This window comes from Wyeomyia smithii, chromosome 3, assembly GCF_029784165.1.
Source record: "Wyeomyia smithii strain HCP4-BCI-WySm-NY-G18 chromosome 3, ASM2978416v1, whole genome shotgun sequence".
In the NCBI taxonomy this organism is placed as follows: Eukaryota; Metazoa; Arthropoda; class Insecta; order Diptera; family Culicidae; genus Wyeomyia; species Wyeomyia smithii.
Window position 1 is genome coordinate 49,698,662 of NC_073696.1, and position 21,327 is coordinate 49,719,988.

The 21,327-nt window shown below is 38.3% G+C and overlaps 1 protein-coding gene across 2 annotated transcripts in view; it reads left to right on the forward strand.

The window, feature by feature from the left end:
- The window catches only part of LOC129729453 (fibrinogen alpha chain), a 246,335-nt gene that overhangs the window by 220,641 nt on the left and 4,367 nt on the right, over positions 1–21,327 (forward strand). For both annotated transcript variants that reach the window (XM_055688028.1, XM_055688027.1), the window contains exons 3-4: positions 683–1,660; positions 1,731–2,028. In XM_055688028.1, the coding sequence (XP_055544003.1) occupies positions 683–1,660; positions 1,731–2,028 (1,276 nt within the window). The remainder of the gene's footprint in view (positions 1–682; positions 1,661–1,730; positions 2,029–21,327) is intronic.

Here is a 21,327-nt window from a genome sequence, read left to right on the forward strand (position 1 = left end):
AGTGCATGTGAAGAAACTTGGATGCTTCCCCGCTGCTGCATGGCGGCGTGTGATCCTATGAAGTGAAAGGCGTATATCAACGATAAAACATTTATGGTCACTCCACCTTTCAGGGTGATTTTACTGCTGCTGGCTGAGTTAGGTTTCCATGCTCCAAACCATTAAACCCATTTCGACTGAAATGGGTTTTGAAAGATTCCCACAACAATCTGCTTACAGAACAACCCTAGTAACACGGTTTGGACATGCACAAACCGATTCGGTAAAAGGCTGCCTCATCGCTCTGGCGGGCTTCTGTATGATAAACGATATCAGAGAAACCGATTAATTCGCCATAATTAGGTGAAAAGTAGAAATGAAAGTGTAGCCACAGAGAATCCACCGCGGCCACGAAACGGAAACTGCATTCGCTGCGGTTATGCTTGTTGGTTCGCACTTGCACTCTCTGCTGCAGCACACAACCCAACTGCACACGGCGGCGGGAGGGATAAATCATCTGATTCACACTCACCACAAACGCGTGCAATGTTGAAGATAAGTGAACGCAACTGTACGCCTCCCTTAATTAAAACGTTTAAGATAAAGGGGCCATGTTTTTGAATTACGAATAATACTTCTTAATTATAGGGCATGCTGATGGGTAATGGAATTAATGTATTGTTTCTTTTCTTTCGCTTCACAGAGAGCAGCAGCTGCTGAATGTGTTCGAAGTTGTTGTTTCGACGCTAGAGGGTAAACTGCAGCGGATAGACAATCTGGACAAAGCGGTGGAGCATCTGATGCGCCGGGTTGAATCATTGGACAGTAAAATGGCCGATAATATTCACAAAACCGATTCGGTTATCTCGAAGCTGCGCACTTTAGACAGTAAACTGTCGAACGAAGGTGACAGACTGAACAGTGTGCGAACTGCCAAATCCACCAACAGCTTGGACAGCAGATTGGTTTCACTCGATCAAAAGGTCAGCGATATCGATAACAAATTGAACGGACTCAAGAACCAGATCGATAGCAACTTCCTGCCCGTGGATGATATCAACGCGGAAGCTAGTGAGAGGAAAACCGTTAGCATGAATGTGGCGGAAATCACAAAAGCAATGCATTCCGAGGTTATGGGACACATCACGAAAGACTTGGGACAGTTGCGTTCCATTTCGGAAGGAATCGACAAAAAGCTGCAGTTCCACATCAACATAGTTTCCGAGAGCCTCGGTAAAACGTTGAATCTGCTGAATGAAGTTCACGATGCCGTAGTCGATCATAACATAAACTTCAGCTATAACACAACCTCGACACTGCCACCGTTCGTGAAGGCCAGTAAAATCGATATTCTGGTGAAACAGATCCGACCGATCATGTCCGTGTCGGAAAAGATGGACGAAGTGTGGGATGTCGTAGTGGGCACCAAGAGCTCCGTCGATGATCTGGTGCCGAAATCCGATGCCCTGCTGACCCAAAACCAACGCCAGGAGCGAGCAATTGGCGAGATTCACCATGATCTGAAAACGAAAACAAATCTGATCATCAACAACCTAGATATGGTGGAAAAGCGGCTCAAGAAGCAGGAGGATGATGTGGCGGTACTTGCCCAGCGGCCTGTCCCGGCTGAGCTGCTGATGGATCCGACGATTGATCGACTTGTGGAATATGATCCGAACAGGTAATTTGCAAATGAGGAACCATCACAAAACGGTTATAGGGTTAATTAATTTTTATCGCTCATTCAACAGATATTCAATCGTTGATGACTTCACGGAAGCACTGCCGACGACGACTTACCCCACCGTTCCGTCCTCTACGTCGACAGCCAGCTCGAGCAGCAGCACTAGTAGTAGCAGCACAGCAGCAAGCAATGCTAGCTTTAACAGCAACACATCCTCGCCAGCCGGAACCGCTACGCAAATAGTTCAACCTGGAGGTAAAAATGTCTCCCGCAAAGGTGGTATTATCTTCCCCAGTGTGAAGAACAAGCCGTCCGTGCTGAACAGCACGTTTGCCAGTGAAAATCTTCTCTTCAAAGATATTAAAGTATGTATCCCAATTTTACTCTTCATTTCGTAGTCGTAAAAACCAAAAACCAATTTCATCTTCGATGACCGAAAAGTGTAGACTGTGTACTGTACCTACTACAGCTTGCTAACTCGGCACAGAGACTCAACGGCTGCGTTATTCTCTGCGCGCGCACACATACCTACACAATCGCATAAGCAGAGAATCGTTATCGCAAGCCGCAACCGTCTTTGACCTTACAACGTACATCAACTGAACAGGCACGACTGTAATTTGAAAGTACCTACAATAAAACCGACAGCGAGATCTCTGATCCGTACAGCTCCAAGCTAATGAATGGTAGAAGTTGTTATCAAACCACGAGTATCTTTACGACCGATGCTACTGGATCAGCAGTCTGCAGCATGACACGATAAGCTAGACCACGTCACCACCGGTTCAAACCTTAATTGTCGTCAATTCGCAATATTTATCGTCAGCTCACATTTCCGAACCCATAAATTTATCCATCGTCTCGGGCATTGCAGTCGTTCGTATTCAGTTTGGAACAGGTTCGTCGCTTGCTTCTCGAAGGGGTTTCAAAGTACTAATTTAACAATAACTTTGAGTTTCTGAACATAAGTTTGTTTGGAATAGTCGTGAAAAATGATCTAGCGATGATTAGAGTTTGATTGTTTGGCTCATTATGAGTGTTTCAAGTCAATCGGTCCCATCAATTGTCCATAGGTAATAATTATAATCGGTGACCGTGTGCGGCAGAGAGTAAATATGTTTATATATTTTCACGCTATTAGCAGCATCGTTAATCCAAAAACGTTTGACTCCAGGTGTCAAGTGGATTACAATTTTGATATTTTGATTGGTTGTTCTAAACATAATCTTTATTTATTTTATAAATTTGGAAATGTTTGTTTTATTTCAATTGAAAGCATTTTATGTTTTCTCTACAGCCTTATGAGGTTAGAAATTCATGTTTCGATGTGAGCCATTATTTTGGAGCTCTGGCATGTTTTGCACTTTTTTCCATTCTATCCAAAATAGCTCATGTCAAACAATAAAAATGATAATTTTGTTCTGAAATGTGGCAAAAAATCCTAATGCGTAATAAAAATTATAGATTTTGTATATTCTCACCAAATTTACTGTAAAATTTATTTTGAACCTGATTAAATAAAGAGTCCATTATAGTAGAAAAGGTTTTTAAAGAACAAGTCTGTGAAAATGAAAAAAATATTCGAAGATGGTTTTTGAAAAAATTTCATCTATCTTTTTCGAAAGTTTTAAAGCTTTGATATTACAATGAGGCCATCCACATTCCACGTGGATACAAAAATCATCATTTCAGACGCCCCCGTCTCCCCTCATGGACAATTGACTAAACCCCCTTCCCCTGTTTGTTCACGTGGACAGTTTTTTACAATGAAAAATTAAAAAATGTGCATTTCTGTGGTTTATTTAGTGAATAAACAAAAAATGTCAGCAGAAGAAAAACGAAAATAATATCGAAATAAGCCCAAAACCACCTAGACCAGAAAAGTCACTAAAGAGAAGAATCCCATAAAAATTCAGCTTAAAAGGGCTTGAGGCTGTAATACACTATTTGGCCAATGGTCAAATATTTGACGTCATCCAACTGTGTGCCGGCAGCAAGTGCTTATCGATTTTGACATACCTAAAACGTGATGGCTTAAGTTGAAACATATGGTAAACGAACCGCTTTGACACGTTAGTGATTTTCTAGTTGTATGAAAATGTCAGATTTTATACCAAATTATCGTCATTTGTAGCAAGCTTTCATTTACTTTCAGTTACTTTCATCATTTCGTCGAAAGAAAACGGTGACTGAAGCGTATCGAGAGTTTGAAAAAGCTTGCGGAAATTCTGCTCCAAGTGAAACAGCGTGCCGTGATTGATTTCACCGCTTCGAAAACGATAATTTTGATGTTGACGACTGTCCGTGTGGAGCAAGGCCAAAAACCATCGAAGACGTTAAATTATAGGAGTTGCTCGATGATGATCCATGCCGAACGCATAAACAGCTTGCTTCGGTTATACCGTACTTAAAAATGGGTTTTTATGCCGATTTGAGAATGGTTATGATGTTGTAAACTCAAGTCGGCTTTTCCCATTGTTACTTCATTGAGACTATGGCAGTGGAAGTTGAAAAAAGGGTTTTCTTCATCGCATCATGACGGGTGATGAGCAGTGGACTTATAACAGCAACCCGAGGAAAAGAAAGATTTTCGCACATTTCGTAGTTGCTCCTCCGTGATCGATTGAGTTAGTGAAGTTGCACAGAGAACCACGTATACGGCAACTTGAGATTAGTTTATCATCTTCAATGTACAACAATTCAGTAACTTCTGCTTTGTATAGATCGATAACGGCGCCGGCCGCGTCCTTACGGTCGTTAGAGTGAGAAAGAAGATTGTAAGGAGGGAGGTGTAACAGTTGTTGTTATCGGAGACCGAGTTTACCTTTGCATCTCCACCACTGCGGCGGAGAGAAAGGGTTGTGTCGCTGTGGTAAGTGACAGAATCGACCGATGTTGCGCGCGACGTTAACTCATCACGGAAGCAAGCGATCAGTATCTTTCTTTTCAAACACCGCGAATCTATACGAGCGACGCGCACGAAACGCTTATATCAAAGCAACTCTCCGGTTAAACGATCAAACTGAGGCCGACTTATTTTCTAAATTTCTGTTATGTCTCCGTGGGAATCGACGGAATCGAACGGTGTTGCGCGCCGAGCTCGCTCACCACGAAAACGAACGAACCATTGGTATTTTTCTTGTCTTGACGCTCGCGAAAATCATCTACAACTCGAAGCATCTAAGTATTTATATAAATGTCCATTATCAATCCCTCATATCTTCACAAAATCAAGCGCACTTCGGAAGATGTGGTACTTTGAAAGGTATACATCACGTAGTCATTAGATTAATCAAGATATCCATCGACCGAGCGAAATCTTCTCCGGTTTGCAACATGCCTAAATCCAACAAGCAAGCAGTCTCCGAGTGACCGGTCACCGTGAGAAATGGATGACTGTCTTGGTACACCTCACGAAGTCCATAAAAACGCACGAATACGGTGCTTCGCACCAAATCTCTCCTTCACAATCACGAAAGGAATTTGAGCCGTCAATGAAAGGTATGTTTGCATGACTGTTGTCATAGTCAAGAGCTGTAGGAACCGAACGAAACCGTCAGTGGGGAATGGTATCGACTTCAAATAATGCGATTTAACCAAGCACTGCGCGAAAAACGGCCACAACACGAGCAGAGGCACGAAAAAGTGATTCTACTAGCTGACAACGCTCGGTCTCATATTGCCACAGTCGTTAAGCCTTACATAAAAATGCTCAAATCAACCAACAGATTCTCCAGATATTGCGCCGTGCGATTATTACTTGTTCTGTTGGATGGTATATGATCTGGCTGATCAGCAGTTCTGGACATATGAGAACATTGAAGAATGGCTTGATTTGAGGATACACTCAAAAGTCGAACATTTTTATCGAAACGGTATTCGAACTGTGCCAGAAAGATAAAACCGAGTTGTAGCTAGCGATGGGCAAGACTTTGAATAATTTATAGGTAACAATTTTTTTTTTTTTTTTTTTCAAAATAAAGTTGCATTTTTATAAGAAAAATATAGTGCGAGTTTGATTGCGCACCTAATACGTTTTTTCTTTGTAGCGGGGGCTTAGCGTGGTTGGTAACGTCTCCGCCAACCACGCTCAACGCCTGTATTCGAATCCCACCGCCGACATCGGTGTCGATGGTTGTGAGGTGGCGTGATCCATTCACAATCAACCCAACTGGTCTAGATTCAATCCTAGCCGACACCGGGAGATTTTGCGAGGCGAAAAATCTCTGGGATCACGCCTTCCATCGCATGAGGAAGTAAAACCGTTGGCGCCGGTCCGTTAATCAACGGGTCGTGAGTTAGGGTCCTGGGTGGAGTCGCTTCCCCGGGCGTCGGTGATTGGCACTATAACAGTGGCGGAAATGGCCGACGGTAAATAAGCGAGAATAAAAAAAAACTTTTCTTCTTTCTTTCTGATACAACAGGAAAACTGATGGAGATAATAACTAAGAAAGTTTGCCTTTTGTTCAATTAATTTTTTGACACGGTTCAATGATCAGTGATTTTAAATAAACCTTGTTCAATTTTGATTAAAAAAAATTTCAACCATAGTAGATATCTAATATTTTTTTAAATAAAGAAAGTAAAGAAAAGCTATTCTCTAGAGAAAATAGTAGGAGGGTGGTAACCAAGACACGACCGCATAGTTGACGTAGGACTACAATAATTTTATAATTTTATTTTGAAGCTATGTTTGATTTGAGCTCGTTTTACTTTTGTAGTTTGCTTGATTTATTTTAAGCAATTTAAGCTCAACATCTTCCAAAAGGAAGGTGTTTTGGTTCTGGTGGTAATATCAAGTATCTAGGTCGTCAGCCCAAATTCATCAAGCGACACCTCAAACGACTTGGAACTAAAACTAGTTCATTGGTGGCCATTTCTACTGTTAAGGTCGTCTTTGACCATTTAAAAAGCCAAAAAAGTCATGAAAAACCCGTTCATTATTGGCATGGTTCGATTTTGGCAACAGAAAAAATTCTGAGGTGTTGCCAAAATCGAACGGGGTCTGTATTTTGATTATTTCTTTGCAGCACTCTATCTTAGAAGAAAAAATATTCTCTTTAACATTCACAATGGTCCAGAAACCAAATTTAGGAGAAAATTTGGGTCTAGAGCTCTATAGCAATGTTTTAGAAAAAAACTTTATTTTACAAAGTTACTTAAAATTATTGGAGCTATAAAATTGTAAAACAAGGTTTTCGATCTACAAAAATAAAAAAGTTAGATACTTGATTTTCCCCCTAAATTTAGTTTTTGGACCATTGATGAATACCTTTCATTCTAATACAGCGAATTATCTTTAATGCGCGAAAAGGCAACCTTCTATAAAATATTTAATTGAGTACGATTTAGTAGAAATTAAACTTCCTTCTATATCTATTTGTCTTGTTGAAGTTGGCTCACTCACCGATCACAAAGCGGCAAAGATGTCACATAAATTTTTTTCCTGTAATTACAAGCTCGTGGAAAAAATATCGATAACGAATTACAGTTTTAGTAGAAAATGTATATTCACAGAAAATTTGAAATTGACATAGAATTTTATGAACATGTTAACATTCAATTCAGGTCAATTTAAACATTTTATCAGTATACAGAATCAATCAGAAAAAATTTTGATCAGTTTCAAGATACCAAAGAACAACGAAGATACCATATTTGAAAGTTATATGTCCGTTATCTTCGAAAATAAACTGGGCTAGAGTGATGCACAACATTAGCCTCAGCAATTAATGTTTGCATAGCGTTGTTCAATTACAAGTAAGGTTATGGAAAGTAATATTTTCTTGCAAATGCTAATTCAAAAAAATTTCAATTGAAAAATACAAACACTAACGTCGGAACTCTAATATCAAGATGAAATGAATTTGGTTTTTCTCTAAACCGCCACCGCGTGATGCAACTAGTATTGTCATATTGGACTAAATTCATTTAGCTAGTAAAATATAATCATCAGTACAGCTCGTTTAACTACCTATTCAAAGATCTTTACGGAGCATTTTGGTTTTCTATTGTCTTTTAAATACCTTATATTTAGTTATTTAAATAAATCTAAAAAAAGGCAGAGTGTAGAGTTCAAAAATAAACAACGCATTTTGTTGTCCCCGGCGGCGCAGCCTATTTTGCGACATCCGAAAATCATATTGAATTCTGATATTTGCTGCTATAAGAAACAAGAAGAAGAAGAAGACAATTCAAACGGCAATAAGATTGTGTTCCACGCCCCACTGTGCGTCAACAGTGGCAATGTAGTTTTCACTTGGCTTGACTGCACAAAAATGAATATCAAGTTTTCCTGCACTGATAGACGACGAGTAACCAGCGCTCTGTTCATACATTACTTGGTGCAGTACTGTTGCCTGTGCCATCATATTCTCCTTCAAGACATCAGTTTTATTAACATTAACATATTTGTTAACAGCAGAACGTAAAACTGTCTTGTAGTGGAGGTTGTTACGAACTTTCCGAAAAAGCTTTACCTTCAAGACATCAATTTAGTCTAGGCTGATGGAAGCTAACATTAATTGACCTATTGGGACGGGGAGATTCTGTCAAATTTTTTATTGCCACTGCTATACAGGATATCACTGCGGGCAGTTGGTGTCTGTTCATGAAGTCTGTGCTAGGCGTGCTCGCATATGATTGGTACATTGTTGGTGAAAATTCGACCTTGAAACTTTTATTCAATTTTCACAGTTTAACAATTAAGTGATAATGAAAATTGAAGAATCACAAAATTGTCCATCATTTTATCAATCCAACGACATATCGATTATTGTGGTCCATCATGTGGTTACATCAGTATAACCGTTTGAAATCTTTCATTCCGTCGTTACATCTTGGTTTTAGTTTTCGCGGAATGTATCTCGGTATAGTGCGGTTAGACGTAGTCCTACGTCAAAACACAACTCAAAGTAGAAGATGCTCACACCATAGTTGGAATTGTTACGACATCTGTATTCTCGGATCTGCAAGGAATAATAGCTATCAATTGAGATATACACTACACGCAAAAGTTGAAGTCTTGTACAATCATTGTGTCTTCCCGATTCGCACAAATGTTGCACAGAAATCGTACAATAAATGTGTGCAACGCATAACGCAACAGTTGTACTGCGAAAACATTGACATAGAATGAAATCAAAATATGTATCATACACCGACACTTTATTTCTCACGTCGAGTGTATTAGTGACTGCACGCGCTTTTTCCTCAAGCGACGAGAGAAATTTTTCTCTCGCTCGTAGAATTTCCATGTATGTGCGACAAGACTAGACACGTCACATACAATTTGCAGGTTGCTCTTTCGCTTCTCTTTCGGTTCGGATTGCGACGCGCAAGGCGATATCTCCTTGCTTCACGAAATGAGCGAGACACCCGTTCTGTACATGTACACTTGATACCAGTGTTGTTAGTCTCTCACTCATACTGTCGGTGCGTGCTTGCTGCTATTCAGAAGAATGCATGAAGAAGAAAGAGTATCTCGAAAGCGTGTGTGCAAAAGACTTGGAAAGCGTAGCATATGTCTCGTCCTCAAGCAGAAAGGAGGAGAATGGTTTTGCTTCTCGCTCGCTTTGCAATGCTGCTTGATACCAGTTAAAACTGTTTAGGTGTAGTAGTTTGGAGCTGCCAAATACATTTAAGAAGCGCTAGAGCATTAATTGCGTTATGCCCAACACGCAATCATTGTACTGGTTCCGAATTACATCAACAATTGCGCTAAAAACGCACAATTTTGTACTGGTTTCGCACCATTCAACTTTTGCGTGTACGTTACACTGTGAAAAGAATATCAAACGGAGTTGTTGAGGCGATTGATGGGCCAAAATTTCTCTAAAAATGGCCTCATATACCAAAAAGACTGTGCTGTTTCATCAAGGCAACACATGATAACAAAATTGGGTGATTTATTATACGAAACACTTCCCCATCTACCTTTTCTCTGTGATTTGGCCCAGTAAGTCCTGTGCTCAGATCTTAGTAAGATACTCAATGAAAAAACGTTCAACACTGATGAGAAAGTAATTACCGAATCAGAAGGCTACTTAGAAGCTAAAGGCAGGTCATACTACCGAGTTGGCATCGAAAAGTTGAATTGCCCTCAAAGACTTGAATAATGGAATTGAATTTTTCGGAACTCTCAACTGTGACTGTAAATACCGATCGACCGACAGACGAAAACGAAAAACCAGCGAAAAGGCCAAAGCTATTATTGGAGAAACAAAAATAGCTAGGCGGGTCAAAAATGACACCCCATGTGTCAGCTTTGGGCGATTCTATATGAGATTTTAAACAAGATTTGAAACTCTGATCGGTCTCCAAAAGTTGTGCTATTTTTATCCAATGAAGATTTCTTCACTCTGCCAAATATGGTTGGTTGCTGTGGTAGAGTTTCAGCACGTTTATGCTATACCGTGCAGGATCGAAATCCGTACACCTAAGCACATGGTAATCTTCGACGGTCAATATAAAATCAAGAAATCACATATTGCTTTAAACTGACATGTTTACTTGTAGGTCTACTCATATTTTATCACTATTTTCAAGCAAAATGATTAAAATCACTACGAAACTTGAAAAAATCATGTTTAAATAGAACATGTTTTGAATCGAAATCCGTACACAGTTTTTTGTCTGAATCAAAACCCGTACACTTTTGAATCGAAATCCCCACACACGCGATATAGACTGGATCAAAGTCCATACAACAATAAATCGAAATCCGTATCGTTATAGATGTACAAAAATGAACATCTTTTATTTATAATTTATCTTTAAATTGACGAACAAATATATTTTGAGGGTCAATTGGTTCCTAAAGTTTCTAATTTTTTATATCAGCTGAAATAGTGCAATTTTTGTAGCGTTTCGTAGTAACCGAAACGCCGGAACCTCTCGAAGCTTCCCAGTACGACTTTCCCTTGCGCACCTCAGTCACAGCTCGTTCGAAATTGTTTGCCGTATATTTATACTCGTTTTCTTCTATTATATGCTGAAAACAAGAAGAAAGTTCAACAATATATGCATGATACACACGCTGTACGGATTTCGATTCAAGCAAATAACAAGAATCAAAATCCGTACGGCACAGTTTTTGTTGAATAAACACAACTTACACTATTTATTAGACAATATACAGCTCGAAAATGACAAAGACTTACCTTTTCCATCAATTTTAAAAAGATTCACAGAGTAGAACACTTATATCCCACTTGAACATCGTTTTTATCTGAAGAACGTTTCCTTAGTAAATTCTCTAACGATACAACGAAATGACAAATGAAACCGATACACGATTGATTTTTCATTTTCAATATTTTTATTTCATGGCCTACTGGCGCATAGTTTAATTTAAAAGAAGGCCAACAACTCAACGGATATGTACATGTAACTATCATATGAATTTTCACTTTTATAATGCTTAAAACTGAAGAAAAACATCAAGGTGTACGGATTTCGATGCTGTACGGGTTTCGACCAGCACGGTAGCAGATAATATAAAACAATCATAAAGTTCGGCTGACCTCTTTGTACAACAAACATTTCACCTTGCAGACCCCCAAGTACATCAAAGAGAACCGATCTCCGAAATCTTTTCGTGAAAGTATGCCGTAAATTACCCGAACGGTATATGCTACACACTGTCGTCGTTCGTGTGCTGTCTGATGCTGCAATCCGTAATATTATTAAAATACTTCATAACTAATATGACTCATGCGGCACGTTCTTCGTTCAGTAATTGAGAGTTGTCATGCAGCTCTCGGTATAAATTATTTCGCCAATTTTGTTTAAATTTATGAGCCTGAGGTCTTCCAGTGAAACATTTAAAAACAAACATTCAACGCTGCAAGACCTCCCGAAACCAACCTAATTAGATACAGTCGCGCTACGGAAAACATGATATCTCGACTGCAGCCAGCATCGCCGTCAGCCTTTCAGTAGCACGATCGGTTCTGTCAGTCATAAACTCGTTCGACGACGTGATGCCTAATGGTTACATCATTGGCCACGGTGTCAGCCTGCTGACTCTGTCGCGTGCAGTTATCCGAAGTGAACTTCTGGGCATTCGAGTGTACGATAATCGACTTTCAGCAAAGGACGGACTACGGTGAGAACAACTGTCGTCTAGACAATTTACACCCGACCGAGACAGGTCACACGCATGCCACTTTGTTGCGGCTAATTTGACTGCTACCCGGTATCAGAACAGAAGTCTGTGGACTGATAGGGTGGTCATCACCGCCTACTCGGGAACCTAGTGACATTTGACACATTGAAGAAGTAAATTTTCATACCACGTACAAAATGTAATGGTTTTCAAGCAGAGTTTGTCAAAAAGCAGTTTTCTAACCTTATCCACCCTAATTAATAGGTAGCTAACCAGTGCACCGGCTTAGTTGTACCGGCTAAGAGAGTGTTTTGGTTAGGACAATTTATGCAACACTTCATAAATTAGATAAATCGCGGACACGCACGATTGCACACTTGGTTTTGAAAGTGACTCCGGTTGCGTGGTGCGTCCAATTACGCTAGCCAACAACAGTAACTGACCCAGATTTTGGGAAAGACAACTTCAACATTAAAATGCAAATGTGCATCGCGACCACCCTGCGCGGTTGTCAACGTAGTTGACCGAGAAGATTTCTTCCGGCATAACAAGCTTTAAATAAAAAAAAAAACATTATCCTTATAAAGTTTTATTGTTGCGAAACTTATAGCACCTCTCGAAAACAATCGAACTTTTCACACCTCATACCAATTGCAAATGCCAAATTTGTTCCCCTCGGTCTCCACATTTCTGTCACTCTAGCCTTAAAACCTGCGTGTGCTTTCGTACCATAAACCGTGCTCCAAAAACGATTTTCCAAAAAAAAAATCGAATTTTGTTAAAGCAAAAAACTGTATATTAGCGCACCACAAACCACAATTTGTGCCGATCGTAAAAATGTTCCCTTTAACAGCATGCGACATGAAGTGAACCATAGATCAACAGCCCAACCACTCCATCTCCATCAGTTTTCGGGGAATAATGTGAACGTTGAGTTATCGAAGCGTTTTCGTGTGTTTTACCTACATTGAAGGTGTGAAAGAAAGTTTCAAACTGCGACACCGCCTCGAAAGGGGGCCACAGCGAAAGAAGGTGATGATTCCCTCCCATTAGCATACGGGGCGCCCTCCCGAATTTCAACAAGCGATCCGCGCTGACAAACGATGACGGCAAACGATTTGGACGGACAGAATGACTAATGATTTGGGCTACCGCAAGGCAACCCTCGGTTACCGTGCGGTCCAATAAAACCTTCTGTCTGTTGTTACTCGGCAACGATAGAAATTTTTTTTGAGCTCTGACACATTCTTCACTTCGATTTATATAACATCAGCCAGTCGATGCGGATAACACATATTGCGAACCCCTAATAGGGACGTTTTTCAACCCCTTCGAAGGTCTGTCTCCGGGCGCTATCAAACCGTGAGGCGATGATTCACGACGGTGGTGGTTCTATCATGATGATGACGATAATGATGTGTTTCTTCCGATGTTGATCACGAACGAATGCGAGCGTGTTCCCATACAAATCATCGTAGCCATTAATTGGATGTTGTATGGCCATTTATCACGACCCGAGCTGTGTTGCTGCATGCAGTGTTGTACGAGTAAGCAAGCAACGTGGATTTGTTGCAGCCGGTGGCTGTTTGATAAACTTCCTGCATGGTTATAATTCTTACTTTGGACGCCTTATTGCATGAGAATGGCTAAGTCAAAACAAATTTATGCAAACTTCTCAATGGCCTGTTGCTCATAATAATATTATAAACTACTTTGAAGAATAATGCAGAAGTAATTTGTCTAGACAATTTTTAGTTCAATTCTTTTCTTTATGGATGGATTTACTTAAGTTTCAATACTTATCTAAATATAATTTTTCTTTATAATTATTTTAGGAGCAAATTTTTACAAAGGCGAATATGGAAACAAGATTTTATTCTCAAATAAATAAAACCTTAATTCCACTGAGAATACTCTACGCAACTCTGCGCAGGATGGGACTGGATGAGTTTGAAGGCATTTTTCCCAAGCTATCTTTTGAAAACGAGTGCCAATAGTGACAAACCCTGCCGTCTAACCAATCCTTACTGGTTTACACACAAAAATATATAATTTTTTATTTTCCACTAAATTTTTTTGAGTACTGCGAAAAAATTATATATTATCCAATGATAAGAATTTGTTCTTTACTATTTTACTGACAAATTTTCCTTAGACGTCATCAAGATTCAAGCTACATTGAATTGTTCTCAAGAAAAACGCTATAAAACGCTGACTCTGTTATACTTTTCTACATTCCAAATCGACATCACTACCACTCCTTACTTCACTTTTCAGCAAAATGGCACTTATCTCTTCCATTAGGGTAAAAAAAGATCGATGCTCGGGAAGAATGCTGATAATCTGAGTTTGGCGAATTAGAGTTTATGGGTTAGCGACTCAGCCTTCAACGATGGACTTTTGACGTGGGACTACGTCTTTGTTTTCTATACTGGTATGCATTCTGTAAAATTGGCAATGAAACTGGCAAACTTTGCGTCAGATTTCAAACGATAATAACAGCATAACCACATGATGGATAACAATAATCAATATGATGGTGGATAGATAAAATGTTGAACAATTTTGTAATACACTAGTTATCATTATTTTTTCATTGCGAAGCGGTAAAAATCGATAAAAAGTGTCAAGGATGAATTTACGCGAACAATGTCCCAATCACATGCGAGCATTCCTAGCACAGACGACAATAATAGACACCAACCATTTCCTGTGATATTATCTGTATCAATATCCCAAAAAAAATTGACACAGTCTCCCCGACCCAATAGGTCAATTCATGTTTGCTTTCATGAACCTAGACTAATTTAATGTCTCGAAGGTAAAGGTTATTCGAAAAGTTTGAAACAACCCTCTTTCTTGTTCAAACTTCTAAACCTGCTGTTAGAGCGTAATAGAAACTGATGTCTTGAAAGGAAACATGCTGGTAAAAGCAACAATACTGTAGAGTATATGTGGAGCAGAGCGCCGGTAGTTTCTCATCGTCTACCATTGCAGCGGCACGACTTCTATTTTACTAAGATCTATTCAGAATCTTTTTTTTTACATTTTAACATGTAAATGAAGTTCTTTCGAGTGTAATTAAATATATTTCTGAAAAAATAAAATGAGGGTGAGAATTAAAACACGTGAATCACAGATAGTATCAATTCTCCTGGTTTTTTATTCGATTTTGATAAATGCAGCATCATCGTAATAAACAACTTATCTTATTAAGTGCTTTGATAGTTTCCTCAAGTTCACGAAAATCCTACACCCCTTTCTCTAAATTGGGTTGTTTGGCGATAATAGTTTTTATGGGTCAGAATTCGTGAAACGGATCACTAAAAATCGCGATGTCTAATTTTTTCAAATAAATATTTAATACTTCAAGAGTTCCCCTCATGAAGTAATTTTCCAATTTTTACTGAATTTGAGTAAGTTTTCAAGTTGTTATTGTCATTTGAAATTTGGGTCAATATTTTTTTTTAAATAAGCATATCTTTAAGAATATTACATCGATTTTAATGAAATTTTCACAGCAGATGCAACCCAAGTTGTAGTTTCTGAAAATATATTTTCTGGACAAAAAAAATGACAATAACAACTTGAAAACTTACTCAAATTCAGTAAAAATTGTAAAATCAACTTCCCGAGCGAAACTCTTGAAGTTTTTAATATTTATTTGAAAAAATTAGACATCGCGATTTTTAGTGATCCGTTCCACGAATTCTGACCCATATATCATTTTAAAAAGCTGCATTTTTCGAGCATGTGATTTTCATAAAAAAAAATCTTCGTTGTCCTTTGGTTTTGAAATCATGAATTAAAACAGCTCGAAATTCGTTCAGTAACAGTTCATCCGTAAAATTGATCATTAGGGTGAAACTGGTAACCTGATAATTGGTGATAAAAAGGAATGAGCAAAAGATACTGGTTTTAGAACACTAGATAATTTTTACGGGACCTCAAATACAACTTTTACGACATTCAGACACCTGTCAAAATTAATCCTTGAAAGCCTGGGGTAGTTCTGTATGCTATCGTAAAATTTCTCTAACTTCGGCAAAACTCGTTTAAATTTAATCCAACAAGTTTCAATTTGCCAAAAAATCGTTGAATTTACTTGAAGTAAATTAAATTTATAGGCTCTAAAAATATAATTTTTAACAATTGCACTGGTTAATTCGGGTGTGGCCCTGAAGCTCAAACTGGAAAAAGTTGAAAGATTATAGCATTCTTGTAAATTTTGGTTCCTCTACCCACCTGCTTTTTTCAGATACCTAAATGAGTTTTCTCGTAAACATAAGATTGAAACGATGAACCCGGCGAGCAATTACTATGCGACACTTTGACGAAAGTAGTCGCATCTCTGCACTAGCTAAAGGCACCAAATTTCACAAGGATGGGTAAAAGGTATAATCTTTCGAGCTTTAGGGCAACATTTTTTTCGCTTTTGTCGACCAATAAATTGTTTCAGGAACAATCAACATGGAGCAAGGTGTTGAAAAAACATGTTGTAGGAAGTGATCAGTTTCATCCCATTGTATTTTTTATCATGCATTTAAAAATTGAAGGACACGTTTAAAATCACATTTCGCCGTGAAAGCCGTGTGAATCAAACTCGAGGGGTAGTGCAGTAAAATATTTAGAAAAACTTTGTATTACTGATAAAGAGCAAAAATTATTTCAAATTATGAAAGTAAAATGTATATTCCGGCCAAGCACACTGCGAGTATTTTAAAACAGTCTTTAGGAGGGCCTGACAGACATTTTTAGTTGGAAATCGTCAGACAATAGTGACACTGTTATCCTTCACTTCAAATTCAATTACATTTCTGGAGTACTTTGTGATAAGGTAGTATGTCTGAACGTAAACAAAACGAGTGAGAGATGATTTGTGCTTGTGAAGTACAAGGTATATTACTCTCACTGGTTTTGTTCACGTTTAGACATACGACCTTATCACAAAGTAGTCGAGATTTGTTTCATTTTCGAGCACATTGTGAGTTACATAAAAACTCGAATGCTCTTGTATTTCTGTTGACTAGGGAGCCTATACACCAGAGAGACACAAAGATACTCACCGTCAAGGCAACTGTCAACATCAAAACGGAAAACGGCAATGCAACATTATACAGCTCGCCCGTTATGATGTTGACAGTTTTCTTAACGGCGAGTGCTTTGTCATTTTTCTAATATACAGGTTCACTACTTTTGACAGTTAAAAAGCAAAGCCTTCCGATTCGGAACTCAACCTTCTGGTTTATTTATATATGCATCCCGTCGGGATGAGGTATATTTTTCCAAATCTGTATCAAATTTCCAGTTCACATATTCTTCGCTTACCCCGCTGCACACATTGTCTGCCTTAATGAACTTGAATGTCCAGTTGGCTCCTGAAAATATATCGAAGAATGATATTTGTAGAAAATTTTCTAGGGAAAAACTTTTTTGAAGACCGTAAGGCGGTACAATGCTTGAAAAGAAGTTATTTGTCTCAAACAGGTTGAAAATCTGACGAACGGCTAACCATTGAATTTTTTTAGTAATACTGCTGCAGCATGCTGCTGTTGCAAATTCAACCATGTGATAAGAAATGAAATCGGGTAAAATTTATCTTGGAGGCTTCTCCGAAGATACTATGAGCAAAATTTACATATTCATTTTATTTATTATGTAAATAAATGACATGCGGCGAGTTTTACGTTTCTGTGACATAAATCTTTTTGCCGATGACACCGTGTTGTTCATTGCAGCTAAAAATTTAGAAGAAGCTGTTTCACACTTGAATGAAGATTCACGTTCTCTAAGCAGATGGCTGAAGTATAAGCAATTGAAATTGAATATTGATAAAACTAAATTTATGATTTTCTCGCGCACCGTGGTAAATGACGATGTCTCTGTTATAATAGATGATGAGACAATTGGTCGCGTTCGGGAGATTAAATATCTTGGCGTGATTATTGATGACAACCTAAAGTTCAACGCTCACATTGACAATGTTATCAAGAAAATTGCCAAGAAGTATGGAATATTATGCCGTTTGAAAAACGAATTAGCAATTAGTAGTAAAATACAGCTACACAAGTCAATCATCTCGCTCCATTTGGATTTTTGCCCTACCTTTTTGTATTTGGCCAATAACACACAATTATTGAGGTTACAGCGTTTGCAGAATAGAATAATGCGTTTGATTTTAAATTGTGATAGATTAACTTCCTCTGCTTTTATGTTGGACGTTTTGCAATAGTTATCCGTGAAGCAACGAATTGTTTATTTGTCTATGGTGTTCATTTTTAAAATAATTAATGGTTTGCTACCTCAATATTTGTGTGATCGAATTGAAAGAGGAAGTGATTTTCATAGATATAACACTAGAAACGCGGATGAAATAAGAACACCTTTCTTTTTAACCAGAGCTTCACAGAATTCATTATTTTATAAAGGTATAATTTTTTACAATTCGATGCCAAGACATGTTAAACGTGCACCAACACTTGCGGAGTTCAAGAGACAATGTATTTCACACGTGAAAGTTTCTGTTGTACAGAACGAAATTTAAAAGCTTTTAACAATAACGAGAGTTTATCTGACGAAGTTTAAACAACGGATTTATTTTGGATGAAATATTTATTTTTGAAACCTATTTATTTATTGATTGTTTAATTGAAGCCTGTAACTGACGAAGTTTTATACGAACGGATATGATTGTGTTGTAAAATTTTATTTATATTTTATATTGGATCTTTTTTTAACATATAATGACAAAACTACTGTGTTCGTCGCGGTGGTGATGATGGATTTTTTTTCCTTTATGTTGTTGTAGCTTAAAAAATAATAGAAAGTGACTACATAAGTTTGAGCCTCGCGCGCGGAAGTCAGATATAAATGGATTCTTTTACAATTTAAACTTAATTGTTATTTGAATGCTTAGAGAATATACATGAAGTAGTTGTGGTTAGTCTGACTGAAGGTCATGAAAACCCTGTGCTAGCTTTGTGTAGCTCTACAGCAATTCACGACTTTACCGATGTGAATCAAGTTAACAGTTTTTGAAGAAGTTTATATCTGGAAATGGAATCAGTTCGTTTTTTTGTATAACTGATTGAAACTGTGATTACATTAATTATCTATAGATAAATTGTCCAGCTCAAACCTTTGTAGGGGTATGTGGCGGGACCATCATCATCATCATCATTCAAGCTAAATTCCACTCGAAATTATTTCTCACCCTCAAGCAAGTTTGCAACAGCAGCAGTGTTGCTGGAAAAATTCAATAGTTGGTCGTACGTCAGACATTCAATCAGTTAGGGATGAATAATTTTTTCTACAAGCAGAGTTCTCCCAGGGAAATTTCCTACAAATATCATGTATCGATATATTTTTAAAAGCCAACTGGACATATCTAGAAAATAAATTTTGAAAAAGTGGATTTTCTCATATAAAATCATATAAAAACTTTAAAAATCGGTGAAAAAAGTTACCCCGTTGTTATAGGACCCATAAGAAACACGAAAAATGCTAGGAGGCATATTGTTGAGTTGTTTTTTCGTTTTATTCATCATTTTCCCCTCAGTTTTCGCGACACAATTGTTGGCGTAGATCTTACGCTTCAGGTTTACCCAAAAATTCTCGAGCTGTGGAACGTTGGGCTAGTTCGCCAACTTGGGTACCATATCGATATTCAGCCACAACGTATCTTCCAACGATCGCTTCGAGTAGTGGGCCGACGCCAAATCAGAACACCGCGTACTCGCCCTTATGGTATTTCTTGATCAACGACGCAACTTCCGGCAAGCAATCGTACTATGAATCCCCCATTCACGGCTAGTCCGGAGCGAATGAAGAGCGGCTTTGATATCCACTTTTCGCTGATTGTCAGCTGCAACAGCACCTTCTTGGGGAACTTGGTGTGTGAAACTAACTTCACCTCGAAACTCAATTCCTCCGTAGGAGGAGTAAAATATGAAGTGCACTGCCAGTCGTTGCCACCCAGGGTGAGATAGGTTTCTTCGTCCATCACAACCGCGACTTTACTATTCGCCGGGAAAATCGACTTGACCATCTTCTTCATCTGGATCCACTGCGTCATTACTTGCAGCTCGGTCACCAGTGGACGGGACGACTGCTTCTTGGCATGTATGCCCCTGTTCACCAGGTAGTTTTTCACTGCTTGGGAGGCTGCACTGACCTCCCGGCCAAGCGCACGCAGCGATGTAGTCACTTTTTCCGCCGTCTTCCTCTTCAGCATTCGAATCCAGCCTCCACAAAGTGCCGTCCGTTTTCGACGCGGCGAAGTACCATTTTTTGAGCACGCACAACGGGGTAATTTAACGGTTAGAGTTCGACTGATAGGGCTGTCAATTTTTTTCTGCTGACTCATGGGTTACTATGATTGATGCTGCATGATTGATGTGACATGGTGTAACGGTATGCCAGAAGTAGCGTCGGTCATATTGGAAACAGATTTGATTGCGAAAAAGTTGGTTATTAACATTCACCGGAAAAATGTTTGCATCGTTCAATATATCATTTAGATGCATTGAAATTGCAAATAAAACAGTATAATCTACATTGCTATCAAAATTTGTACTTCTCAAAAGCGCCTCACAACTTAAATACTGAAAATTGGGACATCTCTTTTTCTAGTGAGCAAGAAAACATAAATAATCAAGGGAAAGTTCCTTCCTGTTGCATAGTGGTACTCTGTCTCCAACCTTCCTAAATAAAAAAAATTCACCTCACCCCGAGCCTACTTTTTTAACAAACTGTTACGCCATGTTCTACTAAACATGGGTAAACCAATGGAAAATCGTCAATTTTTATACATCTTTTCTAATGCAAGCTTCAGTGTCTTCGGCAAAGTTATAGGCAATTGAAATGCGGCTGTAGAAAAAAATATACGGGTCATTCCATACGAAGTGTACATGCCACTTGGACACGACCATCACAGATTTTGTTCAAAGTTGGGGGAATTATTCGTCTACTGTCTCTTTGGAAAAATTCCAATTTTGGTGTCGATTGGAATACCCCCCGTTCTCTAGGACCCTCCTCTTTATTGTAAAGTCGCGTAATTTTTGTCAAAAATCTCTTTTTTCTTTTTCTCACAATTCAAAGACGTAAGATGTCCGAAAAATACTGATAGATGATTTTTAGAGAAAATAAACCAAGGAATCCAGAAAAAATATACGTTTCGACCGGAAGTGTTGCCAGATAAATTATTTTTGTATATGAAAACTAAATTTCCATTTTTCGGCAAATGCAGCCATTTTTATTTTAAATTTGATAATTTAATCGTATTCCTTGGAAAATTTTACATAAGAAACAATCATCCCGAGGTAATATGAGCCAATCTCGAGATAAAACATTTTTACGAAAAAAGTTGTAAACTTCGTAATTATTTTATTTTATAATTTATAGACGTAAGACACCCGAAAAATAGTGATAGGTGAATTTTGAAGAAAATAAACCAAGGAATTCAGAAAAATATCGTTTTTGACCGAAAGTGTCGCCAGATAGATTATTTTTGTATTTAAAAATAAGTTTAAAAATTAGCTGCATTTGCCGAAAAATG